We start from the raw sequence: 27,269 nt of genomic DNA, 5'->3' as shown, positions 1-27,269 counted from the left end.
ATCTTTATACATTTCAGAATGGAGAAAATTCAGATGACGTTATACTGGTTGTATTAAAGGTTTTTGTCAGGTGTCTTCTTTTTTCACAGTGAACACTCAGCTGAATCATCTCTTTAGCATAAATTCTTCTAAAACATACTTAGTCTGCTACATGCTATCTTGTCAACCTGTTTCATGTGGAAGGCACAAATCAACACCTTCATTGTGGGAAGTGTGCAAAGGATAGATAGATAGATAGATAGATAGATAGATAGATAGATAGATAGATAGATAGATAGATAGATAGATAGATAGATAGACAGACATGCAAAGAGTAGCAATTGTGCAAATAGACAAGTGCAGATAAATGTAACATATGTACAGTATGTAATATATATATAAACATATATAGAGTAAATAAATATAAAGGTTATTAGGCAGAATGTACAGTAAGATATATAGATACACAAATAAAATAGTGCAGATGTATGTAAGGCACAATATGTGTAGAGAATAAGGAGTATAATAAATACAATATGTACATTGTATGTAGAATTGTACAGAGGTTATATACAGTATTTTTACAGTGTGCAGATGTTCCTGTATCTCCTTCTTTATGGAAGGAGGTTAAACATTTAATGGTAGGAAATAATCCACAATTTATGCCGCTTTTATAGATCGACCTGATGATGTTATTGGTCTGATAACAATTAGATAAGACACTGGAATCAGAGATCATGTAAAGGTAAACATCTACGTGTCAGGGATGTTTTTGTCCTGAACTTTTTAGACGTTTTATCATTGTGTACTTTTACTTATTGAGGAATAAACAACACTTACCTTTAAATGCTTTACTGGGGTCCTTTAGCATAGATTTAAAAACCGTCCCATTAAACTCGTTTTCAGCTTCTTTAGCTTTCTTCTCCGGGATTAAGGATGTTAAATGTGTATTTTGACGTTTATTTGCCATGTTTTAACCAGATACCGAAACACATTAACACACGTGGGTTTCTCCTTCTCTGGTGTTTTATTTGGCAGGGAAAATTAAGATGTATTACTGCCACCTACCGATGAGGATGGGAATATTTCCTGCTGTATAAGCAGGATTTGGAATAAATTAATAAATTAATAAATTAATAAATGAATAAATAATGGGGGTCACGGTGGCTTAGTGGTTAGCACGTTCGCCTCACACCTCCAGGGTTGTGGGTTCGATTCCCGCCTCCGCCTTGTGTGTGTGGAGTTTGCATGTTCTCCCCGTGCCTCGGGGGTTTCCTCCGGGTACTCCGGTTTCCTCCCCCGGTCCAAAGACATGCATGGTAGGTTGATTGGCATCTCTGGAAAATTGTCCGTAGTGTGTGATTGCGTGAGTGAATGAGTGTGTGTGTGTGTGCCCTGCGATGGGTTGGCACTCCGTCCAGGGTGTATCCTGCCTTGATGCCCGATGACGCCTGAGATAGGCACAGGCTCCCCGTTACCCGAGGTAGTTCGGATAAGCGGTAGAAGATGAATGATGAATGAATGAATATAAAACATTATATATAATCTGTAATCTATGCATAATCTATTAATCTGTCATTTACAGTCTGTGGGGAACAAGCCATCACTTCCAGGATTATCTGTTCTTCTCAACACTGAAGAACTGCTGCACTAACAGAATAGATACAGACACACATTCCCAGTTAAATGTAGATTAAAAACTCATCACTTTAGTCAGGCGTACACATAATACATCCCATAATACTGTGCTCTAATACATCTGACCAAATGCACATTATCATCTAGTGCTTGCTAATATTATGAACAGCAGAAATGTTAATCCCTCTCCACTGCTTCTCTCTTTCTACCCATTCAGAGGCATCCAGAAATTGTACCAGCTCTGACTGTCTACCGTGCGCTGAAGATTCTGAGAATCCTGAGGCATCAGGAGATCTACCAGCTCCAGTTAAACTCTGTGATACCAAAGAGGAGATGTGAACTCCATGTGATCTTTTGCATCAATACAACATTTGTCAGACTGTATTTTTATAATCACACCCTCGTGTCACCCAAATGAGGCTGGGTTCCCCTTCGAGTCTGGTTCCTCTCAAGGTTCTTCCTTTACCGTTCAAGGGAGTTTTTCCTTGCCACTGCTCATTAGGGATAAATACATACACATTTAAATATATCTAATATTAATATTTAATTTTGTATTCCATTAATGTTTATATTATTCTTTATAAGAACCTTTTGTTCTACGTTTATGTTCTGTAAAGCTGCTTTGAGACCATGTCAGTTATAAAAAGCGCTATACAAATAAACTTAAATTGAATTGAAGATCATTCTTAATGACATTGGCTGTATGTTTAGGGTCTTTGTCCTGCTGCAGAATAAATCTGGGGCCAATGAGATGCCTCCCTGCTGGTATTGCATGATGAATAATTATCTGCTAATTAACAATAATTAACACAGCTCCAAACTTGCAAGGAATCTTCACCATGCTTTAATTTTTTACCATTTTTATCACTCTCCAGCCCTGCGGTGAACAAACTGCCTCCTGTTACAGCCAAATATATAAATTCAGTCCAGAGAACCTGCTGCCACTTTCTGCACCCCAATTCCTAGGTTTTTGTGCAGAGATGATTTGCAATTCTTCCATGAAGACCATGTCTGTCTAAACTTCTCTGGACAGTAGGATGTACTTGGGTCCCACTGGTTTCCACCAGCTCTTTTGCTGATAACACTGCTGGACATCTTTCAGTGTTGAAGAGAAGAAAGAATGATGTGTCTTTCATCTACTGCATTAAGTTTCCTTAGCTGACCATTGCGTCTATACTCCTCAGCATTGCCTATTTTGTTGTGCTTCTTTTAAAATAGCTTGAAACCCCAGTCTGCTTTGAAATCTTTGCCTGGGAGAGACCTTGTGCCTTGTTGCTGTGCTCAATCTAGCCATGGTGTTTGTCCTGTGATATTACATTGTCTTCCACAACCATTGTAAATTCTCCAATATTGTCGGCTATAAAATGTGTGTGTGTGTGTGTGTGTGTGTGTGTGTGTCTATTCATGCACAAGTATCTCTGTACAGCAGGGATACAATGCGTATAAAGTGTTCTGAATCATACAACACAGCACAGTCCAGTCATGTCTGTTGTGTTTCTGAAGAAAAAAACATTTGCCATTTAGTATTGTGTGTGTGTGTGTGTGCGTGTGTGTGTGTGTGTGTGTGTGTAGGTATGTGTGTGTGAGTGTGTGTGTGTGTGGGTGTGAGAGAGAGAGAGAGTGAGAGAGAGAGAGAGAAAGAGAGAGAGTGAGAGAGAGAGAGAGAGAGAGAGAAAGAAAGAGAGAGGGTGAGAGAGAGAGAGAGAGAGAGAGAGAGAGAGAGTAAGAGAGAGAGACAAGAAATGCACAGCTGTTCATTTATTTCAATTATCTTTTTTTAGAATACATGTCAAATATTTCCCCAAATGCACATGCAACTGATGACACACATACACAGTTTATAAAGGTGCTGATCTATAAAAGTATCTAATGTTCCCAATTAAGAATTGTTAAATATATAAATAAATAAAGGATATGGCCCTATAACTAGTGTTTTCAGATATGTGAGACAACTGTTCTGAAATTTTAGTGCTTTTTCTACTCAAGCATATATAATCCACATACTGCCTGTTTTTTTCCTCTCACGCTCTCCCTCTCCAATATTTTCTTCACTTCTCTGGTGTTTCTATGGCCAACCCACTCTTTCCTTCCTCTGGAATCCGGGTGGCTTGTTCCTCGGATACAGGCCCTTCCCGTTTGAATTCTGTAACAACCTCTGTGTAGGTGACTTCTGGGCTAGTCTTCCTGCCTTTTGGTGGAGTCACAGCAGGCTCTGCTTCAGCCCCTTCCTGGCCCTCAGCAACAGCTCGTTCTTTCTTGAGTTTGATGCGAAAGGACTCTTTGTTAGGAGCTTTCTTGGAAATGTTCTCCTTCAGCCTCTCGCCACTCTGACGCATCTTCTCCCGCTGTTCATGAGGAATGATCTTCTCACCCAGGGTGTTGAACTTGGTGCCCAAACTCTGGCCTGTCTTACTTAGGCTCTCCTTAGTCTTATTCATGTTCTCCTTGGAGAAAGCCGCTCGGATGTTATCTATCCCTTTCATGCCTGTCTGCCTCAGCCGTGCCGCCCTTGATGACTCTGCCTCTTCCACCACCATATTCTCCTCATCAGATGAGAGGTCTACAGGGATTTCATATTCATCTGGCTCCACCTCAATATTGGCCAACCCGGCATCCTTAGGGGTTTTTGTAACAGCAACTGATGGAACTTCAGCCTCGCCCTAAAGGAAAATATGAAGAGAAAGAGAATGGAAAATGGCAGAAAATAAAAGGAATAAGGGAAATTAGACAACAATTAAATAAAAAGAATTAGCTGTAATACAAGAAATTAATACAAGAATGTAAATGCAAATGGAGTCTAAGAAGTCTTTAATGACAACAAAAAGCTGCTGCACATTGCCTTAATCATACAAAAATAACTGCATATATTAAGACAAAATACAAAAAAAAGGCAAATACAAAACATCAGTGTTATAAAGTGTCTTTGTCTGTTTCTGTGGATATGTACCTGGTAGATGACCACTCTGAACTTGTTCCTGGTGAGAAGTTCATCTTGTGTAGTCTCCACTTTTTTTACACGGACATTCTGCTTCTCCACACGTGAACGCACCTCCTTCACATGAGCGCTCACACGTCGGGCCTTCTGGAGCAGCTTGTCCACAGTTGTTGCTGTGGCACCATGGTTCTGAACCAGTTTGAGCAGCTCTGATTGGACTGTAGCAACAGAAGTCTCAAGCTGATGTTGCCGTTCTTCCATTCGTTGCTGGCTCGCCTGCACACCATCAATGATAGTGGAGACACGTTCCAAAAGAGACAGGATGGACAGTGCAGATACCGGCTGACCAGATTCATCCTCAATGCCAAGTACAATGTCTCTACTCTTCTCCATTTCCAGCAAACCTTTACAAACACTCAAAATGACCCCTGATGTTTAGAGAGTCCTCAACTGTGCATTTATCCAACTAAGCAGGAGATTTGTCACCCTGTGAGACTTTGAGAGAAAGACTGACTGATTCAAAGACCAAGACCTGTTCTGCAAGAGGACCACCAGCCTGACTCATACCTCCCACTTACACATCTCACAGATATAAATAAGTACAGCTATAAGAGGACACAGGGCGTTTGGGGAATCAGCAAGACATGAAAAGAAAATGGAAACCCCCAGTAGTTTAATATGCCTCCGCGCATATGCAAGTGCATTTTATGTGTTATAAGTGTGTGATCATTTTTTAAAATATAGGTTGAGGGTGGAACAGTGTTACATACGATTGTTTATGCATGTTTGTTAGCGTGCTTAACTCAACCACCACCCTTAACTACAGCAAATGAAGACAGCAGCTGCAGCTGCCTCACATACTGTAACATGACCTCATGAGTATTTCTGCACTCTGACATTTAAGGACTACACATCCCAATAAACCCCCTGATTGTGAGAGCAATGTAACATGAGACTGAAACTTATTTATACAACAAACAGTGATAATGTGTCACATCTTTTTAAAAAAAATGCGAGACCTTTTATGCCTCCAGCAGGTCGGGGAAACATTATGGCAGATGTCCATCCACCCATTCCACTCTGTCTGTCCATCCATTCAACAATCTCGTTATTCTGTCTGTCCATCTATTCGACATTCTCTTTAACATTATGTTGAAGAACAAGTGTTTGAGTGTAGGACTTGTGATCGGAATCAGCAGATCTTGGATCTAATCCAATCAGGGTCAATATCAAAGCTAGAACAAATGTCTCAAAATACTGTTTCCTCAATAGTTTCCTTGCTATTTGTCATTACTTTGATGTCATCTGTTATTTGTATTTGTTAATGAGTAGGAACACAAGCCCCATTTTCTGACTAAACATGATTTTTGCCACTGGTCAGTCAGAGATTTTTATTAGTGTGATATATCAAGAACAAATCGTTAAATGTTGTATTGTTTTATATGGAATTGTCACTGTAACCAGTAGATAAACTGATTACATTTTGGAATTGATCCAGAAAGGGTCAAGATCATTTCATCTGGTGGAGATATCGATGTCAGTGTCAGGTAAGGTGTTTGAATACTGCTCAGAAGGTTGCTAGTTTGAATCCAAGGTCCACCATCTGCCACTGCTTTGAACATTATAACACTGTTTTTTTTTTTTTATTATTATTAGTCAATACAATACAAAAGAAAGTTATATAAAAAAATAGACTTAATGCCATGCATTATATTATTTTCATACCATTAGGTTATAATTAGTTTAGATTAGTAATTTATGTATGCTACACTGATGCAGATCTTAAGGCCTGAACTTACTGTTTAAATCTTTAGGACAAAAGAAAAGGACATGACAATGGACATAAGATATGCAATTCAGTGTGGTTATATTTAGGATAGATCATAGACATATAAAATTAAATAGGGATGTAAAGTCAGAAGGAAGTTTCTCCTGTTCATTCTAATGAGCCTTGGAATTACTCCAGCAAAGGCTTACTGCTAGCCCTTGCCTATATCTCTCTATATATGCTTACCTCACTGAGGCAGGACATGTTTTTCTTACCGCTGCTATGTTGATTTTACATAATAATTAATACAGCTTTACTTAACACTGTAATACTTTGACATAGTACCCAAGGCATCATTTTAATTTGCACATTTCAGCACGCATGCTAAACAGGGGTGTCCACAACCAATATGGGCTTGATTAAGAATTTTAGAAACTGCTTATCTCCTGTTAACTCCTGTTGACTCCAACAAAACACATTTATCATACTGAAAATATATTGAATGGTATCAAGGTGAACTGAACTTATAAACAACAGAACAATATTCCCAAAAACAATATATAAAGACTTGATATGGAGGTTTGGGTCCTTTCCCCAGTGGCATGAGGCTTGTCGGTTAGCTGGTTCACTTTGCACCTCCAGGGTTGGGGTTCTATTTACATCTCCATCCTGTGTGCACAAATTTTATACCCTTTATATATATATATTATATATTATATATATATATATATATATTATATATTATATATATATAATACAGACATACAAGCAGGCTGTGAGTCAATAGTGTGACAGTTGTGCACACACATGGGAGTTAGATCCAAGCCCCTGTGCTCTACTTTCTCCTTGGCTCGAAAGGACCACTAACAGAAAGCCTGACTGGATGCCTCTTCCTGTAATGTATAATAAGCTTGGTGACACTTGTAGAGGAATTGTAGTCCACTCCCCCATCAAGAATATTTTAAGCTTCCCTATATACTTATATTTGTGCATGTGGGCCTCTCTTCATACAGACCACAGGTTTGCATTTGGGCTTAAATCCATCTGAGATGGTCATTCCTAAACTTCTTTTTTTATGTTTATAAAGAAGTTTTTAATCTTCATTATCTTGACCCACCAGCTGCAGAACCCCTTGTGATCCACAAAGATTTACAATGGCTCTCAGGCACTTTTTTTTGCATTCCCAAATATTGATTTTGTGAGGAACCTTCAGGAGGAAGATCTTTGTTCTTCTGCAACTCTTTCAAACAGCTTGTTGTTGTAAAAGTAGCATTGATTTTGAAATACTTAATAAACTTTTCAACAGCTTGTGTTCGGTTATGTATTTGTGTGTAACATCATGTTTGAACCCCAGGAAACAGGACACGTTTGTAGTGATCACTGGTTTTCCAAATGTAATTCATACCACTAACCACATAACAACAAAATTAATTAATAATTGACTGAATGCATAATAACTCTGTTATCTGTAATGCATGATTACTCTACCTAATATTGTTCCAAGACCTTAGTCAACATGAACAGGGCCTTAAACACAGACAGACATACAGAGACACACAGACATACAGAGACACACAGACAGACAGAGAGACACACAGACAGACAGAGAGACACAGACAGACAGACAGAGACACAGACAGACAGACAGAGACACACACAGAGACACACACACACACAGAGACACACACACACAGACATACAGAGACAGACACACAGACATACAGAGACAGACACACAGAGACACACAGACAGACAGAGACACACAGACAGACACACAGACAGACACAGACAGACACAGACAGAGACACACAGACAGACAGACAGACAGACAGACAGACAGACAGAGACACACAGACAGACATACAGAGACATACAGAGACACACAGACAGACAGACAGACAGACAGACAGACAGACAGAGACACACAGACAGACATACAGAGACATACAGAGACACACAGACAGACAGACAGACAGAGACACACAGACAGACAGACACACACAGACAGACAGAGACACACACAGACAGACAGACAGAGACACACACACAGACAGACAGAGACACACACAGACAGACAGAGACACACACACAGACAGACAGACAGAGACACACACACAGACAGACAGAGACACACACACAGACAGACAGAGACACACACACAGACAGACAGAGACACACACACACACAGACGACTGAGGCATTTGGTTTATTGTTCTAGAAGTACACAACTATACCACTATAAACACTGTACAGGTCCCAATACAATAAGCATTAATTAACCATTAATTATAATCATTCTTAACCAAAGAACTAGTAACATAATGTAGTCCATCTGTGTGTAATCCAGCTAAATGATACAGTGAGACAACATTCCAGCAGTCTGCAGATAAAGGTTAAGTAAGAGATTTGAGATTTGTAGGCAAGTAAGAGATTTTTTGCTCCACAGAGTGACCGGAGGTTCAGTCACTGTTACTCAAATCAACAACAGCCAGAATCGCAAGAGGAAAGTGTTCTAATAAGAATAAAAGCTCATTGTTTATTTGTAGATGTATACACTTCTGTTTTAAGGACAAGGAGTAAGAGCTGCCATTAAAAGCTCCATTTTATAAATGAAGTTTCTGCCCTCCATCTTGCTCCAGTGGACTTCCTTATATGGCCCCCGCAAATAATTCCATTTCCCATCCTGCAACACGTCGCTTTTCGGGAGATCTTTGGCCTGGCAACGTGAAAACTGAACCAGAACCTTAAATCCACTCTCAGGTCCATTGCGTACTGGAAGGAAAACAAAAAACACACAGTGAATTTGATTAGAAACAGACATTCTTTCTGGTATAATGGTTTAGTACAAGAAATGTGGAGGACTTTCAAAGTAGACATATCAAAGACATCTTGTATATTAACATTAGTGAGTGTTAGTCAGTGTTAGTGTCGCAGTGATACTTTCCAGCCTCACTGAATTTGAGTGTATAAGTATAGATAGATAGATACTTTAGGCAAATTCATTTTTGGAGACATTAATATTCATTTTTTTTAATCGTCCAGAAGAGTGTGTCAGTCCTAGATTCAGTAGGGATTATTCTTTATGTAATAGGACCCACTCATGGTCATATTCTTGATCTCATACTAACATTTGAATCAAATGTAGAAAATATAATCCAATTTCCAAAGTCTGAAGTTCTCTCACACTATATTCTTATCCGATTTCAAATGTGACAAAATTGTATATATTTATAGGGGAAAAACCCCACACACACACACACACAGCACACACACACAGCACACCACACGACCTCAGCCTCAGTTACAAATCCATTTATAAGCCAATATCAAAACTTCCCTTTATCTCAGATCCTAGAAAATGTTCTAGTAAAGCAGTTTTGCTCATGCCAGCCAGGATATAGTCCTCATCATAAAACAGAGATAGTTAGAGATAATGAAGTTAATATTACTATGTTTGCCTTCGTTAATCTCAGAAATATCGCGAAGTTTAGAAATATATAGTCACTAAACTAAACAATACCGAAATACGAGTTCAAGATTTTGTTACCTGGAGGCTGGATTTCTCAGTTTTCTTTTTGTATAGCGCTTTTGTCTCAAAGCAGCTTTACAGAAATGCAAAAATATAGAATAAAATATAACAGCATTTAAAATGGAATTTATATTTATCCCTAAATGTATAATGAGCAAGCTTGAGGCAACAGGGGCCCAGAAAACCCATGAGATGATATGAGAAGAAACCTTGAGAGGAACCAGATCCAGAGAGTGTGACACGCATCACCAGAGAGTGTGATCATAAAAGATGTCCTTTCTACAACTGTATATAGTCAAGTGGAGCTGAGTAACTAAGAGCTCCTGGGCAACTTGTATGTCGGCATAATTTCGGAATTCATTATGGATTTAACACCAATTCTTTCCTGCTGAAGACTTCAAATGTTCCCAAGTGTAAAAGCGGTCGTTACAACAGCAGAACAAAATTCGGCGCCCTAGTCTGCCTTATTGTCGGGACGTTGCAGTAGGTGTGTGTATAAGCAAGCTCCTGATAAGTCCAGAATGCAACTGCTAGAGCCCTAACTAGAACCAAAACATATATGTCCACCCAATTCTTATCAACACTGCATTTGACTCCCAGTCAACTTCACCCTGATTTACTGACATATAAAACTCGGTGTCTCACCCCACAGTACCTGAACCAACTTTTTAAAAGGATCTGCCATGCCTACTTCGATCAAACGTTGCAGGCTATTTGTTGGAACCTCAAGTATCAAAGGCTACAGCAGGGGGAACAGTGTTTTCAAATTAGTGTTCAAGACCCAGACACAGGCTCAGCGTTTAAGTCTAGGCTGAAAAAATATTGGTTTAGTCAAGCCTTTTGAGAATAGTTGTGTGTTTTCTAAGATTTCGAACATTTCTTGTACTATAATTTCAAAAGTGTGGAGCGTCACAAAAGTAAAAACATGTAGAGGTAAAATAAAGGGGGCAATTGTAACAGCATAGTGAGAGCATAGCCAATGCTCTCAAGTATTGTGATCCTCTCAAGATCACGTATGGTAAATTACACATTATATGAACTCTGTTTAAAATGAGATTTAAAACTCTGAAATCTATGCTCCAAATGCATAATGCATACTTATAAAGAAGCATAGACACGTGAGTATATTGTAAGCATGCTGTCATGTGTGCATATACCTGAAATGGCATAAGCTCCATTTGGTGATGCTACTGTAATGGCAGAGGCATTGCCAATGCTCTCGATGGCTCCAAGACCCACATGATTACTGAAGCTCAGCACATGCCAGCCCATGACCTTCGCCAACTGCTGTACTGCGTGCACCTGGTGCTGAGACATCTGTAACACACCCAGACTCAAAGCATTATAATAAACCATTTTATCGTTATAATAAATACAATAATTTAATATTAGAAAAACAAAAAGCTTAAAAAGGGCTTAAAAAAAAAAAAAAAAACACCACACACACCTTAACATCTTAACTTTTAACAATAAATATACAGTGGATTTAAAAAGACAACACACTCTTAGTGATTTTTAAATTATAAACAGAGAAATAACATAAATGTCCGACTTGTTCTTCGTTTAAAAAAAAAAAAAAAACAAACTAACAAAAAAAAACACAACTTGATTACATAAGACTGACAGCCCTCTCATCTATGGGGCTTTTTAGACCTGGTCACTTCATGCCTTTTCCGATCATAAAAAGACCGGGTGTAAATGCCCTCTGAAACGGTTTCGAGACGGATATAAAATCAGATTGTTCAAACCACTTCAGGAGGTGGTCTGGGACGCATTTCAGATGAAACTGGACAGGTGTAAATGAATGTGGTTGTTCAAGCCACATAAGTCAGCGCTATAATCCTCCCAAACAGAAGTACATCAGGTGTCTCGTTGGGTCTTAAATGCACCGCTGCCGCCAGCAAAAATGCAGCAAACAGTAAATGCTGTTTTTTGTAGCATAACCATCGTAACAAGTTTTTCGTCTTCTTTTTGATTACATTCTGAAAACCACAAACACCAAAGCGTGTTCCATTTCAATTACCTCGGAAACGAGGTCAAATATATTTGCATTTTGGGCAGGAGTAGAAAGATCGGATTGATATCCGATTCGCCAAGACGCCTTTATGTGGCCTAATGTAAATGGAACAGTTTTAACAAATCAGATAGCTATCGGATCAGAGAAAACACATGAAGTGACCAGGTGTAAAAATGCCCTAATACTTTGAGGAAGCACCTTTTGCCTTGATTACAGCATCAAGTCTTTGTGAATTAGTCTCTGTTTATTTTACACATTTTTATTTTATCTAGAGAAATTTTATCCCACTTTTCTTTGAAAAAAAATTGTGTGGGGATCCGCTGTGTATGAGACTTTTTAGCTCTTTCTATAGGCTTTCGATGGGATTGAGGTCTGGGCTATGACTGACCCACTCCAAGACTTTGATTTTCTTGGTATTTGTCGCTATTAATTTGTCACTATAAATTTATTGCATACGTTTCATTCAGAAATTAGGAATGTGTTTAAATTTCGGTTATCAAACACAACTAATTCAATTAATACAGAAAGTGTGCATTAATAGTGTGCTGAGCTCCTGTGACTTCGTATATTTACCTGGGAAAGTAAAAAGTCTTGCAGCTCTTGTTCTTGGTGGGAAAGAGTGATGACACGACCATCTCTGTGCACAACTCTGATCTGCTCCACTCCAATGTTCAGCTGTAGCTGGATAGACCTGAGAGAGGTGGGAAAAAACAGGGCATTCTGTTATTTAGTATTTGTACGACATTGACAAGATGACACTGAGACGAAATGAATACTGAATAATGAATCAATGCTGGGTTTGATAAAGCACTTAATTCTGATTAGCTTAACATTCTGGAATATTTAGGTTAGGTTCCCCTAAGCAAACTTCATACTCTCTATGCTATTACCTCTGGTGCTGCTGTCTAGTGTGCAATACTGCTCATAATAAAGTATTCATTCAATAATTAAACAGATTACATTATGAGCATCAAATTAGTCTCATCAGTACTTTCATTACATCAGTAATGAAAGTACATCAGTTTCATTTTATTTGAGACACGATTCTCTCTCATGCCTATCCACTCAGTCATTGGGACACTCTGGGTGGGATGCACACACACATTCTCACACACACACACTCACACTCACACTCACACTCACACTCACACTCACACTCACACTCACACTCACACTCACACTCACACACACACTCACACACACACTCACACTCACACACACACACACACACACACACACACACACACACACACACACACACACACACACACACACACACACACACACACACACACACACACACACACACACACACACACACACACACACACACACACACACACACTCACACACACACTCACACACTCACACACTCACACACTCACACACTCACACACTCACACACTCACACACTCACACACTCACACACTCACACACTCACACACTCACACACACACACTCACACACTCACACACACACACACTCACACACACACACACACACACACTCACTCACACTCACTCACACTCACTCACACTCACACACATACATACACACTCACACACATACATACACACTCACACACATACATACACACTCACACACATACATACACACTCACACACATACATACACACTCACACACATACATACACACTCACACACATACATACACACTCACACACATACATACACACACACAATTATGACAGCAATCCTACAATGCATGTCTTTAGACTCGGGGAGGAAATCAGAGAACTCCCAACCCCACAATGCTCTCTGTCCAATGCCTATTATTTACTTATTACACCTTACTTGCATATTTGCTCATAGCCTTGGGAGGTGATTAGCACTTTGACGCTGGACTCATAAACATCATTAATATTGGACCAGTGAGCCTGAATCTGAGGATCCTCGATGCGACTTGCCAAGCTGTCAATGGTTCGTGCCGTCCTGAAAGAGAAAGACTGTAGTACATCAGATCCTAGAAACGTACACAGTGTGTATGATCTTGATGATGAGTCTGCATTACCTGCTCCTGAGGAAAATATGTTTGGCTTGTTTGACTATTTTCTCCAGCAAGCCTTCGTTGTGCTGCAGCGAGCTGATCTCTGACTTATCATAAGCCATTGGCCCAGCCAACCGCACTCGCTTAGAAGCAAATGGAGCACTTGCAGGGTGGGGCATCACAGCAGAGCTCAGGGTCTGTTTGTGAAACTTGACACAGGGATATTTACAAAATTGACTCTCAAATAAATGAAAAATGTTGTGTATCACATAATTTAGAGGTACATATCCTTATTAATTACGCTTTAAGCCCATCATGGTAACACTGGCCGGACTACACCCTTGATGGCCAGACACCAATCAATCAATCAGATCTATACGAACATGTTTCTAAACAACTTTTGTGTATTAAGGGCCATTGTGTATGTATACACATGCTTAAAACAATAACAGCATATGCATTGAAAGTATTTATTATATCTTTATTTTTTTGCACCTCTCTAATAAGTTGGTGCAGGTTGTGTTCCAGCACATACAGATGGTCATCTGGTTTGGTTTTGTCTGGTGAAGCTCTATGGTTCTTCTTTTCTGTAGTTGAGTGGCACAATGAGATGGAGAGCTGAAGTCCTACAATTACAGACAGGCTGTTAGCTATAGAAACAAAACACTGCAAACACACCTCTGAATAGACAATAAAGGTCGGCAAACAAGTAAACCTAAAAGTACACGAGATACAAATACATAAAAATGCATATGTGGATTATCTACACCCTGTGATTTATATACTGTATATACACAGTCTCACACACCTCCTTAAAAGGTGGGGTGCACGATGTTTGAAAGCCAATGTAGACATTTGAAATCACCAAAACAAACACGCCCCTAACCCAAATGGGTGTCGCCCCTGTTTTGATAGCTCCGCCCCACACATACATACGTAACCCAGGCAACTATTATGTGCGGAACCTGCTGGGGCAGCTGAATGAGGGGATTACTTATATCAGTAAATTAACTCAATGAGTAATACTATGGTAATACAAATGTGTTTTTGTAGTACTGTGTTGTACTGTGAAAGGTTCAGCTCCGTTTCACGCAGAAGACGTTCAGTTCTCTCCAGCGCTGGAAAGCTGATCCTATATTAACACGGGTTCTACTTCTTGCCTTATCGTAAGCCTTTTTCGCTTTTCGTTTTTATCCGCCATGTCAATGTTAAAACCGCTTTCTGCTAACGTCAGACATGCGCACTGAACACTCTCTCCGCCCATATTGACAAGACACGCCCCTTTCTGCTCATTGGCTACACGGTTGTTTTGTTTTTTGAAGGCCCGACTCAGTTTTCTGAAGCGTTTCTCAAACATCGTGCACCCCACCTTTAAGGCCCACAATCACTGCTTGCACACACTGATCACACTGGCAAAACATCATCTCAACATTTCCATGTCAGCCACAAATAACTGAAATTGTGTCTTTACCGGGAAAAGGTTGGGAGATGATCTGGTTTTTGACAACAATGTGTGGAATGTGGGATTTTATCTGCACTGCCTCTCGAGACAGCTGAGCGAATATTTCCTTACACAGCAGCACGTTCTGTGCAGCTTCCAGCTTTAGATGCCATGCCTGCGAGCCTGAGAGAAAAGAGGAAGAAAAAAAGAGAGAGATTGCAAGAACCTTTGTGAAGTTTGTGCCTTTGAAGCGTGTGTTGTGTGGTTTATCTGACCAACCCCATGTGAGTTTATCAGACGTTTTGCTCACTACCTACCTGGCTTGGCTTTGGGTGGCTTCCTGAAAAGACTGACTGTTCCTAGGTCTCCTATATCAGCAGACTGTTTCTGAATAGAGACCTTTAGAGGTACAAAACCGCAACAGAATGTAAGGAAGGCTTTACGTTATATATCAGTATGCTTTATGTCTAATACAGTATAATATAATCTTTACCTTAATGTATGCAGAGCCCTCTAGGTCACTTGGAATCTGAACATTGAGTGGACAGTAATCATCTGGAATTTTCTTATCCAAATCAATATCTGTGTTTTTAATCACCTCAAAGGTGCCATGATGGGCAAACATTGACCCTATAGGGATGAGAGGACACTTTAATTACACCAGAGCATATCCTGCTATATAACGCATAATAGTCATAGCCATAGACTCACCTGCACTGCGGTAGCTTAGATCGCCAAGGATTTTGTCTCCAACTTTGCGCAACTTCCATTGCGAGCGCAAGTGCAGCAGTTCTGCATTAAAATCCCGCTGACGCCACTGCTCCTGAGTCTCTGCTACAGATTTATTCAGCTTCTCTGCCCCCCTCAACAGCAACTGGGCTGCAGTGGCCAGAGACTTCTTCTTACTGATTAACTGGAAAACCTGAGGGGTCTGGAAACCGACAGACATGTATTCTGATGAAAATGATCAAGTAATCTATTACATACAGTATATATTAAAGTGCACAAAGAGAAGAAGAGTCATTTCACTAAATTAAGCACCGAGATGAAAAATTGTGAACAATGACAGTGAAAACTGAAAAAGGCAGAATGTCAAACCCTTAGGGGAGATAGCTAGCTACGGAGCTACAAGATTTCCGTTTGCTATGCTACAAGAGTTCATTATGTTTAACTCATTATAGTGCACACACCATAAGCATGGAGTAGAAAGTCATCTAAAATTAGACCTATTCCCTGTTTGACAATCCACTTTAAGCATAGAAGCAGCTGTAACGACAGGTGGCGGCATAAGCCTAATTATATGAAAAGTAATTTGACAACTTTGACAGATTATTCAGATTATGTTAGATGCAAATAATGCACACAGGGTGTTGCAAAAAATGTTATTCTGCTTTTCCAATAATTACCACCTTTAATTTATTAACTCTTTATACCAGAGGCCTTCTTGGTCAAGCTTCTGACCAATCAGATTGAAAACATGGTGGTAGAACAATAGTAATTTACATTTCTTTCAAATTGTATTGCTTATCTAGTGTGTTGGAATCCCAGATGATTAACCCTACCAGATATAATACGGTAGGCTAAGGGAGAAGAAAGAGACATATTTGCTTGTGTTTGCTTACTTTGACAACAATGGGATCCTGTGATACTGGATCAAGAGCCATATATTTCTTTTCCTTGATGACACTGAGCATGTCATGCAGCACACACATCTCAGTCAGTGAACTCCGGAGATGGTTCCTCACTGAGTCCCATGGCCAAGAACAAGGTTGGAATTTCACCAGTCCTGTAAAAATTTGGAGTTTTAATTTAACTGTCAATGAAAGCAATAATAATAATAATAAAAAATCATCATCATCAACATGCACATCTCTTACCCTCTTCCCCATCCAGGTCTTGCTTGCTCCAGTCAGACACTCTGCTTTGTGCATTTTGGTCTTCTTCATCTGAATCAGAACCCTGGCCGAAGTCAATGCGCTGTGCAAGCTTTGCAAGGTTTTGTGACATGGAAAGTGGTGGGACGTAAGTCTCCACTCCGTCCAACGAAACCTCCTGCACCTGCCGCTCACAGGATGACTCGATACTCACACGTACTGCAGGGACCCCAGACATTCTGTTCTCATTCATTCAGTTTCTGTAAACAAAACAGACAGAAGCACTACAGCATCCTCTGATCACTATATAAATCACTACTGTATTCCTTCAACCTACTCCAAAACAACCATCTATACCCAACCTCAAAAAGTCCCAAACAAACTTTAAACAATCAGGTATCAGTGAAACATAAGCACGTGTTACATTAAAGACCAGATGAGTGACTAAAGGTCTTTGTTGAGTCCCCTATACATCTAGTGTTAAGTAGTTTTGCTAGCACTAAAGTAAGGAGTTTTCTCTCTCTCTGTGTCTCTCTCTCTCTATCTCTCTTTCTTTTTTTCTCACTCTCTCTGTCTCTCTCTCTTTCCCTCTCACTCTCTCTCTTTCACTCTCTCTTTCCTCCCTCTCTCTCTCTCTTCTTTCAGTCCATCACAGTAACAGACAGTGTTGAAGTAAAGGAACACAAACTCACCACTCTGTCTTTTCCTAACTAGCGCCTGATGCTACACATTATTTAGTTACACATTAACACTAGAAAACAGAGAAAACTTTCATTAAACCTCCAACTTCACAAGCTCCGTGTGGAGTAATTACAACGCAGGCCTTTATTTATAGAATAAAATAAAGAGTTAAATGTTTATACCTTTAACAAACAGCTCTCTATATCAGTCCAAACGATACATTTGGTTCTTCGTGGACGTGTTTCCTAAATCAGCCCGACGCCATTTATCGCCCCCTACAGGGACGGAGCGCCATTTACTTTGTGATAATGATGCAAATAGCTAAAATAATAATAACCAGAAATATCATAAAATCAGTACCCGGTTTAATCAATTAGTTACACGTGTTTTTTTTTTTTGTTTTTGTTTTTTTTACTATTCCTTCATTTTATCATAAGTATAAATTTCAGCATCATCACTGAAGGTTTAATGTGTTTATATCCACATGAACTCAAATGATTATCTTAACTAAACTATTATATGTCTGTTTTTCCAAATGTGTGATTTCCATAAGATTCATACTTACATTTTCCTTTAGTAAATATAGTTGTGATGTTTTTATATTTTAAGTTCAAATGATTTCGTACAGATTTGTGATTTTCATTTTATTGTAAAAAAAAAAAAAAAAAAAAAAATAATAATAATAATAATAATTGCTATTTCATTCGCTCATATAGTGACTACATTTATATAAGATGTAACTTTTATTTAGACCCCAAAATATATATACTATAAAAGTATATTTCACCCGGAAGATTTATTTTATTTTTTTTTACCCGGAAGCAAACTAAAATATCTCCTCTGTTTGTTGATGACGTTGTGTAGCAGCCTAGCAACGGTATCCACAACAAGCCGTTTGTGTCCAGCATTGAGAGAAGCTAGCAGCCAGCTAGCAGAATTATACTGTTAATGCTCGCGAACTAATTCCACAAACTTCAGCTGGCTGTCAGTATTAAAAAAAACAATTGCAAAACCCGTCGCACAACAAAAGTAAACCGTCTTGTGTGGCAAGAAAAACATGGCAGATGAGAATCGTAGAGAAGACGAAGATGAACGAAGTCCTGGGTTACAGCACCAGATGTTTCTCACTATGGAGGATTTGTTAGATAAACTAAAACTGCTGGATTATGAGGAACATGTCCTTGTAAAGCACAATATGAAACCTCTCTCCAGGTAAAGACCTCTTCGGTAACTAGTAAATATAAGAGTAAAAACCTGTAAATATAATATAATATAATATAATATAATATAATATAATATAATATAATATAGGGGGCACCGGTGGCTTAGTGGTTAGCACGTTCGCCTCACACCTCCAGGGTCGGGGTTCGATTCCCGCCTCCACCTTGTGTGTGTGGAGTTTGCATGTCCTCCCCGTGCCTCGGGGGTTTCCTCCGGGTACTCCGGTTTCCTCCCCGGTCCAAAGACATGCATGGTAGGTTGATTGGCATCTCTGGAAAATTGTCCCTAGTGTGTGAATGAGTGTGTGTGTGTGTGTGTGCCCTGCGATGGGTTGGCACTCCGTCCAGGGTGTATCCTGCCTTGATGCCCGATGACGCCTGAGATAGGCACAGGCTCCCCGTGACCCGAGGTAGTTCTGATAAGTGGTAGAAGATGAATGAATGAATAATATAATATAATATAATAACGCCAAGCTTGTCTTTCAGAATCAAAATCTTTATGGTCAAGTTTGCTTGAGAAATACAAGGAATTTGTTTTAGTGTGATACGCTTCAGTACACAGAGACAACACACAGAGAACAAAAATAAGAAATAAATACACATGTAAATACAAATAGGTAAATAAATTGAATAATAATAAAAATTGTATGTACAGTTGTGCTATAGATGATAACAGAATAGAATGAGTTGCAGGGATGTAGTAGGATGGAGGTGGTAACAAATAAATGTCAGGTTATTGCACTTTGTTATTGCGTAATTGGGGAACATTTAACTGTTCATGAGGTGGATTGTCTGGGGGAAGAAACTGTTCTTGTGCCTTGTTGTGCTGGTATTTGGGGCTCTGTAGTGGCAGCCAGATGATAAGAGTTTAAAAAGCAGATGACTTGGATCTGAGGGATTCAGAGTGATTTTCTGAGCCCTTTTCCTCACTATGGATATATACAGTTCTTTAAGGGTGGGTAAGGGAGCACCGATAAGCCTTTCAGCAGTCCGAACCGTTCTCTAGTCTTCTGATGTCTGATTTTGTAGCTGAGTCTAAACATACAGTTATTGATGTGTACAGAACAGACTCGATGACGGCTGAGTAGAACTGTTTCAGCAGCTCCTGTGGCAGGTTAAACTTCCTAAACTGGTTAAGGAAGTACATCCTTTGTTGGGCCAAAGTGGTGTTGATGTGAGTGTCCCACTTCAGGTCCTGGGAGATGGTAAAGCCCAGGAACTTGAAAGCCTTCACTGCAGCCACAGTGCTGTCCATGATGGTGAGCGGGAGGAGTGCAGGGGGGTTTCTCCTGAAGTCCATCATCACTGTTTTGGGTGTATTGAGCTCCAAGTTGTTGTTACTGCACCAGACAAACAGCTCTTTAACCTCCTGTCTGTAGGCAGACTTGTCTCTGTCCTTGAAGAGGCCGATGATTGTAGTGTCATTCAGAATCTTCAGAAGCTTGACAGAGGGTTCATTAGAGGTGCAGTCTTTAGTGTACAGGGAGAAAAGCAGTGGGGAGAGAACACAACTTTGAGGGGCGCCAGTGTTGGTTGAGCAGCTGTTTGACATGAATTTCTCCAGTCTCACTAGCTGTCAAAAAGCTGGTGATCCACTGACAGATAGAGCTAGGAACAGAGCGCTGGGTTACTTTGGTCTGCAGCAGTGTTGGAATGATGGTGTTAAAGGACGAGCTGAAGTCTACAAACAGGATCCTCACATAAGTCCCTGATTTATCCAGGTGTTGCAGGATGTAATGCAGTCCCAAAGTTGTGGTGCTATCCATTCTATCTCTGTACTTATATTAATATGGAGAGGTGTAAATTGTTTGCACAGCAGGGGGCTTACCCTCCTCTTCCCGTTGTCTTGCTCACCAGCAGCTAAACACGATATACAGCTATTTCATTTTAAACTCCCTTTGTCTTTATGTTGACATGGTAAATGTACATTTTCAGATTTCATTGCATGCATGAGTGACTGGGCACATTAAACAAAATGTACTAAAATCTGACCACTTCTATCTCATTCCTTCTTATTTTGCTCCCCTTTTTCTCTCTTCCAGGCATTATTTTGTATCAAGTTCGTACACACCGAGTAACCCTGGTGAACAATTCTACATGTTCAGCGTCATCGCAGCTTGGCTCATAACACTGTGTGGCCGGTCATTTGAAACACCACATGAATATGACGACCCCAACGGGATTGTCTCAAACATCCTTACGCACCTTAGGGCGCTGGTCAGTTACTACCATAAAACAATACATTATTGTGAGCATTTGCGACTCCATGTGTGAGAAAGTGTGAATAAAGAACATTCCTAGAGAGTGTACTCTCTTTATGACTTGATCGTTTGTGTGGTTGATGTAGGGTGGGCTGGTTGAATTTCCTCCATCAAAGCTGAAGTCTGGTTCTGGGGAACACGTGTGCTACGTCTTGGACCGCCTGGCAGAGGAAGCCCTGAAGTGTAGACAGTTTGTTTGGCAGAGGTAAAGCACTCCTGAGTGAGATACAAGAATGTTAAAGAAGAGCTCTTAATAATTCCTTCTTTTTCTCAGGCCTCTCTACCCCACAGAGGTGTTGGAGGAGGAGTCTGTGATGGAGGATGATGCTGAGCTCACACTGAGCAAAGTGGAGGAGTTGACTGTGAGTCGACTCACTCACACAATGTTACACATACAGTCAGGTCTATAAATCTGTGCACATAGGCAAAGTGATTGTTTTTTGACATTAAATACTGTATATCTCAACTTAATTTGATCATTTAATCATTTAAGTGCAAATATTGCAAATAATGTGAATGGTGTAAGAATTTACAGCATATCTGTGTGTGTGTGTGTGTGTGTGTGTGTGTGTGTACATGCCTACTACTGTAATAAACATTTACAGTATAGTGCTGTTTTGATGGGTTTCACTGCAATGAGATGTTATTGTTTTTGTTTGGTTTGGATTTTTTTCTTCAATGAAATTGATCATTCAGACCAGACTGTAGGTTCTAAAGACATGGAATCTAGACAGAATGTAGTACCATGCCCCCTTTAAGCTTTTCCTGCCTTGGGCAGTGCACCTTGCTGCCACAGTACCTGCATAACCATCAGAAATGCCACATTTCAAAGTCTCAGATGTTCTTCCAGCATAATCTTATCTTATTCATAAGATAAGGCATCCAGCAATGTAGCTACTGCTACTGTGTGAGCCTAAGGAAGAGATGGGTATCTGTTATGGAGGTTCCTGGATGAGCTGTCAATGAAGAGACACCACCAGTTCAGGCTACAGGTGATTCAGATCACCTTTTTGATGGTCTTTGTGGCAGAAGCAGAACCCATGTTAGTATGAGAAGTGGGTGGAAAAGGCTTGGTGACACTTCCTATAACCTGAAATTTGCACACAGCCTAGAATCCAAATTTTGGCATTGAATTACTAAGACCAGGATCTCTGGTCAAGTAGTCTGCTTGGTTGGGGTAGTATAGGTTTCTTATGAAATTGTAATGTTTATATCCATTGTCCTCCACTCGCTCTGACTTTTGCAGCATTTCCTACACAATTCAGCCAATTTAATACAAATTCAATTTAATTTAAGTTCCAATATATTAAGGGATGACAGCTGAACTCCACATATACAATACTGCATTAAATCCTTTCTGTTTGTAGGAGGAGGTTGCTGAGTATGAAGATGTTGTTGATCTGGAGGAACTGAAGTCCAGAACTAGCCAGAATGTAAGTTTAAGAACTAGCAGCTGTGATTTCACTGTCTGAATTAGGAGACCTGGACCCAGGACTCTCACTCTCAAAACATGTTCTGACAGTTAATTGTCAAATAAATCAGACGTTAAGCTTGTTTAAGGGACACATTTGTTTATCTGTCATATAGTGGCATACCTGGAATTAGCTATGTCACTATATGACATTATTTCTTGACTAAATGATTTCCTGACAGGTTGGATAGGAAGCATTGTGTACTGCTCAGGTTCAAGACCTTGATCTGGCTGTACCACTAACCAGATTTGTTCTGAAGCCACCCCTGCCTTGACCTAGCTGTCGTATTAGGTCATTATCATATTGTCCTGAGTGCTCAATAGTTTATTCGAAGATATCTGTATTTTGATCTGTTTGAGCTATACATACCCCTTAAATAATAATTTGTAAGAGAAAGCTCTGCTGCAGCCTTCACTACTTGAGTTATGAACAAATAGCACACACCTTTTGATTAGAGTAGGCATGGGGGATCATAAAACTGGAACTTGTTTATGCTCCTACTGGAACATCAAGAAAGGATTTTTACTGCTGCACATGCTGAAACAAATGCCATCCTGAGTTACTCTGTAATCAGAACACTTAAATCTGGTGGCAAGTGGTTCTAGTGCAAGTATTTGTTTCTTGTCAGAGTTACATAAGAGAAAGTTAATAAGCATCTGCTGTTTAATATTTTTACACATTCCTCAAATTTATTAAGCTGGTGCCTCTCATCTGCCTTTAATTTGACCCAGAGTTAGATTTTATATATACATAAGGACAAAAGCAGTGGGCCTAAAACAGAACCTTGTGGAACAACAAACTTTACTTTGTTTGCATAGAGCAGTCACCATTCACGTCTACAAACTAATAACCACCAATCAAACAAGAGCTGCAGAGCGGTCATAGAGGGCTGTTCTCTCTACACCAAAATTTGCTTGCCAATCAAGTGGACCAAGATATTCAATACTGGCAAAAGCTGGAATAAGGTCATGCAACACTAGTTAGTAGGTCATTTAGAAGTCCTATCAGAACTGAATATAGGTTAATCATCTCAACTGTGATCGGTGGAAATGGGATGCACAACAATAAGCTTGATGTCTGATATATTAATATGACGTTTTAGTTTTTAATTACAAATAAATGTTTGTGAAAATATGTTTGCAAGTGAATATGTGTATGTGTAAAGGAGGTGAGAGGGCAGAGACCAGAGATGATCCTGGAGTCAGAGACAGATTCTGCAGAGTGGAATCTGGAGGTAGAGAGGGTTCTGCCCCAGCTCAAAGTATCGGTCCGCACAGATATTAAGGTATAGATATTGAGCTTTTATGTCCACAAATCAATACTTATGTGGCAAAGAGTAAAAATAAATCCTTGTGATAACTTCATTAATCCTAACCACTTACACATGGTTTGTAGATTTGTTTAATTAGAGTTTGGTGTTGAGTAATTATGTTTTTGATAATAATTCAGGAATGGCGGAGCCATGTGAGCCAAATGCATCAACACCAGGATGGCATCAAAAGCTCTTTGAAAGATGCCAAGGTATGTTACGCATATTTACATTGGGCTCAGTGTATATTTGTATATTTTTCTATAGTTTGCTTTTGGGGCTCAGTGAATATGTATGTTTCAGACATATCTAGATAAACTGCTGGAGGAGATCGGTAAGACTCAAGAGAAAGTGAGCAGCAGAGAAAAGTATATCAACACACAACTTGAACACCTCATCACAGAATACAGGAATGCACAGTCGAAATTTTGTGAGGTAAAATTCTAAGCAAGGTAAACTTGATGGGGACAAAGTCTTGCTTCAAAAATTAAAATATTGCAGTGGTCTGACTATTGTTGTTTTTTTTTTATATCATGCACAGAATATAATGCTTTTTTATTTTTGGATGGTTTCAAATTTAATGATCTTACAAAGCTGCACTGCTGTAAATATTTCTGGGAATAGATAAGTCTAGCATATAGCAAGGCTGTATCTCACTGAGGTTCACTGAATTATGTTTCCTTCAAAATGGCTGAAAATGCAGCATTTGCACAAAATGTATGGGGCATTGTTCAGATTCTCAGAGGAAGATTCAGTTCTCAGATTCTCAGAGAGACTTCAATACTAAGTTGTTTTTACAACCCCATTTTGGATACCAAATACTGCTTCTACGTCTAGTTAAATGGTTTCAAATGTAAGAAAATCAGATATTAGCAACTAGCCTTTTGTGATGTGTTCTATTTGTACAGTGAGTTCTCAAAGTTATGTTATGATCTGCAGGGGGCAGGAAAATCATAAGAATCTGACCGGGCCAAACTGTAGAGGCTAGACGACTGGGTCAGAACATTTCCAAAATGACAGGTTCTGTGGGGTGTTCCCAGTATGCAGTGATTAATACCTAACAAAAGTGGCCCCAAGAAGCATAGCCTATGAGAGATAGGTGCTAGGTGCCCACTGCTCATTGTGAGGAGCGAAGGCTAGGCTGTCTGTTTCATTCCCACTGACAAGCTACTTTACTACAAATAGCTGAAAACGTTAGGGCTGGTTAAGATATAGAGGTGTCAATGTTTGCTTGACAGAAGCCATAAGTTTTCTGCATATGGGCTTTTATAGCTGCAGACTGAGCTGTGTACCCATGCTGACCCATGCCCACTGCTATAAGCACCTACGATGAGCACATGTGCATCAGAGCTGGTTGATTTTTTGTGGTCCATTTTTTTGGGGGAACACAGCATAATAGGAAAACTCGACAAGACCCTTCATTTTAAAGATGCTCTGATGTCTACCCATCACAATTTGTTGCTCAGATCCTTGCACATTTTTCCTGCTTTCAACACATTAGTTTTGAAAATGTAGTTTTGAAAAATATCTTAGGTACCTGTTCACTTATATACCTAATATATCCCACTTCTTCACAGATGCCATTGTAATAAAATAATCAATAGTATTCATTTCACCTGTCAGTGGTTTTCATGTTATGGCTGATCAGTGTATACTATATACATCTTTTTTCATTTTTATCTCATATTTGTGGGGTAAAAACACTGGTTGTTAATCAGAAATAAGCACTACATAAGCACAAGAACCAGTCAAATAATATCAGTACATCTTTGAAAGCAGCACCCAGTTTGTTACCAAATGTTCTCCCACAAGGGGCAAAAGCATTTTTTTTTTACCACTTGTCAAATCTTGCAAACAGCAGCTTTTATTTGAATACTTACCATCTTGTGTTTTGTGTGTATGTGTGTAGGCGAAGGAGCTGTATCAGCAGGCCAGTGGAGGAGTGACTGAAAGAACCAGAACTATAGCAGAGGTATATAACCTCTACTGATCCTCTCCCCTCACAGAGAAACTTTTTAAAGTCTGTGTATTTAAAATGATCCTGAACATTTTAGCGTTTCCCTGCTCTGTCACCAACTACTTAAATTCAGTAAGGGCAGCTTTAGCTGATACGATTAATCAGATGTATAAAAACAGAGAAAGCACTACAATATGCCAGGGCAGAGTTAGGAACCTGTGATATAACATTATATATATTCACAAAAACAGATTCAACATACCAGACAGTCATAAACACCAGCGTTCATGTTTCAAGTTTTTATAGCATCTAATGATATTTTTGTAATATTATGTACAGATCAGTGAGGAGCTTGAGAAAGTAAAACAGGAGATGGATGAGAAGGGCAGCAGCATGTCAGACGGAGGTGAAACAACACACGTATATCCTATTATTGTACATTTTCCTGCAAGCATTTGTTACTCTCCTGGGTATAAATGAATGTTTGTTTTACAGTTCCAGTAGTAAAGATCCGGCAGAGTCTGACAAAGTTAAAGCAGGAGATCCAGGAGATGGATGTGCGTATGGGGGTGATGGAACACACGCTGTTGCAGGCCAAACTCAAGGAAAAGAGCAACATGACCAGAGACATGCATGCCACACACATCACAGAGACTACTACACACACCTACTCATAACCACACACACATTCTCAAACTCGCACGGTATACATATATACGTGTATATATGTATGTATACTATGTGTGTGTGTGTGTGTGTGTGCGCGTGTGTCTCTTTTGGAAATTAATAAAAAGAAACTATTTTAACTGATAACACTTAAATCAGTTTATTTACATACATATGACAGTAGGGTGTGGTAAATGTACACATGGTACAAAGTAATACTAAGAAATTCATTTTCATGATGATCCTAGGATTATAATTATGCTGACTATTTCTAATCAAATCTGCGTATTTTAAGTTTCATTTCATGGGGACCTGACCTTTATGATTATAACCATGCTTACATTTACATTTACAGCATTTGGCAGACGCCCTTATCCAGAGCGACGTACATAAGTTCTTAAATCTCTAACATTGACTAGATTAATGCTGGCTCACTAAGTTACATACTTAAGATACCATGAGTTTAAAACATTTGTTCAAAGTTACAATGAAAAAGTGTCAAAGGTTGTGTTTT

General features: G+C 39.5%; 4 protein-coding genes across 5 annotated transcripts in view; 1 reads left to right on the top strand and 3 right to left on the bottom strand.

Moving 5' to 3' along the window:
* Positions 1-1,003, bottom strand: part of urb1 (URB1 ribosome biogenesis homolog) — a 36,095-nt gene extending 35,092 nt beyond the window's left edge. Inside the window, exon 1 of the mRNA XM_060872684.1 lies at positions 820-1,003. Coding sequence (XP_060728667.1) covers positions 820-949 — 130 coding nt within the window. The 5' untranslated portion in view covers positions 950-1,003. The remainder of the gene's footprint in view (positions 1-819) is intronic.
* A 2,357-nt stretch (positions 1,004-3,360) lies between these two features.
* cavin4a (caveolae associated protein 4a) lies at positions 3,361-5,149 on the bottom strand. The gene is made up of 2 exons (XM_060857233.1): positions 4,565-5,149; positions 3,361-4,277 (listed from the first exon to the last, which is right to left on the bottom strand). Exons 1-2 carry the CDS (start codon positions 4,943-4,945, stop codon positions 3,666-3,668), a joined length of 993 nt encoding a protein of 330 aa, XP_060713216.1. The 5' UTR covers positions 4,946-5,149; the 3' UTR covers positions 3,361-3,665.
* Positions 5,150-8,507: 3,358 nt separating this feature from the next.
* On the bottom strand, positions 8,508-18,155 carry med17 (mediator complex subunit 17). Of its 2 annotated transcripts, none has more exons than XM_060872664.1 (13): positions 18,053-18,155; positions 17,193-17,449; positions 16,938-17,101; positions 16,027-16,246; positions 15,809-15,945; positions 15,633-15,714; positions 15,346-15,498; positions 14,370-14,500; positions 13,899-14,083; positions 13,682-13,819; positions 12,440-12,557; positions 11,007-11,166; positions 8,508-9,092 (listed from the first exon to the last, which is right to left on the bottom strand). In XM_060872664.1, the coding sequence occupies exons 2-13, from the start codon at positions 17,440-17,442 to the stop codon at positions 8,884-8,886; spliced, it is 1,947 nt and encodes a 648-aa protein (XP_060728647.1). In that variant the 5' UTR covers positions 17,443-17,449; positions 18,053-18,155; the 3' UTR covers positions 8,508-8,883. The 2 variants fall into 2 exon arrangements, with proteins under 2 accessions (XP_060728647.1, XP_060728656.1); XM_060872673.1 differs by lacking the exon at positions 18,053-18,155 and adding an exon at positions 17,882-18,010.
* A 563-nt stretch (positions 18,156-18,718) lies between these two features.
* On the top strand, positions 18,719-26,902 carry ift57 (intraflagellar transport 57 homolog (Chlamydomonas)). Its single transcript, XM_060872651.1, has 11 exons — positions 18,719-19,082; positions 21,133-21,307; positions 21,438-21,556; positions 21,626-21,713; positions 22,719-22,784; positions 23,989-24,108; positions 24,273-24,344; positions 24,436-24,567; positions 26,042-26,104; positions 26,429-26,495; positions 26,585-26,902. The coding sequence occupies exons 1-11, from the start codon at positions 18,928-18,930 to the stop codon at positions 26,764-26,766; spliced, it is 1,239 nt and encodes a 412-aa protein (XP_060728634.1). The 5' UTR covers positions 18,719-18,927; the 3' UTR covers positions 26,767-26,902.
* Positions 26,903-27,269: the final 367 nt, after the last annotated feature.

This window comes from Tachysurus vachellii, chromosome 1, assembly GCF_030014155.1.
Source record: "Tachysurus vachellii isolate PV-2020 chromosome 1, HZAU_Pvac_v1, whole genome shotgun sequence".
NCBI lineage: Eukaryota > Metazoa > Chordata > Actinopteri > Siluriformes > Bagridae > Tachysurus > Tachysurus vachellii.
The sequence above is the reverse complement of the archived record's forward strand: the minus strand, read 5'-3'. Positions and strand labels throughout refer to the sequence as shown.

Bases quoted from the DNA above. Each gene is read 5' to 3' on its own strand.
- cavin4a (XM_060857233.1), bottom strand. From the start codon at position 4,945: ATGGAGAAGAGTAGAGACATTGTACTTGGCATTGAGGATGAATCTGGT. The intron at 4,278-4,564 runs GTACATATCCAC...ATTTTCCTTTAG, and splicing joins TCAGAGTGGTCATCTACCAG to GGCGAGGCTGAAGTTCCATC.
- med17 (XM_060872664.1), bottom strand. From the start codon at position 17,442: ATGAATGAGAACAGAATGTCTGGGGTCCCTGCAGTACGTGTGAGTATC. The intron at 17,102-17,192 runs GTAAGAGATGTG...AAATTTTTACAG, and splicing joins AGACCTGGATGGGGAAGAGG to GACTGGTGAAATTCCAACCT. The intron at 14,501-15,345 runs GTAAAGACACAA...CTGTAATTGTAG, and splicing joins CATCTCCCAACCTTTTCCCG to GACTTCAGCTCTCCATCTCA.
- ift57 (XM_060872651.1), top strand. From the start codon at position 18,928: ATGGCAGATGAGAATCGTAGAGAAGACGAAGATGAACGAAGTCCTGGG. The intron at 21,557-21,625 runs GTAAAGCACTCC...TCTTTTTCTCAG, and splicing joins AGACAGTTTGTTTGGCAGAG to GCCTCTCTACCCCACAGAGG. The intron at 24,345-24,435 runs GTATGTTACGCA...TGTATGTTTCAG, and splicing joins GCTCTTTGAAAGATGCCAAG to ACATATCTAGATAAACTGCT.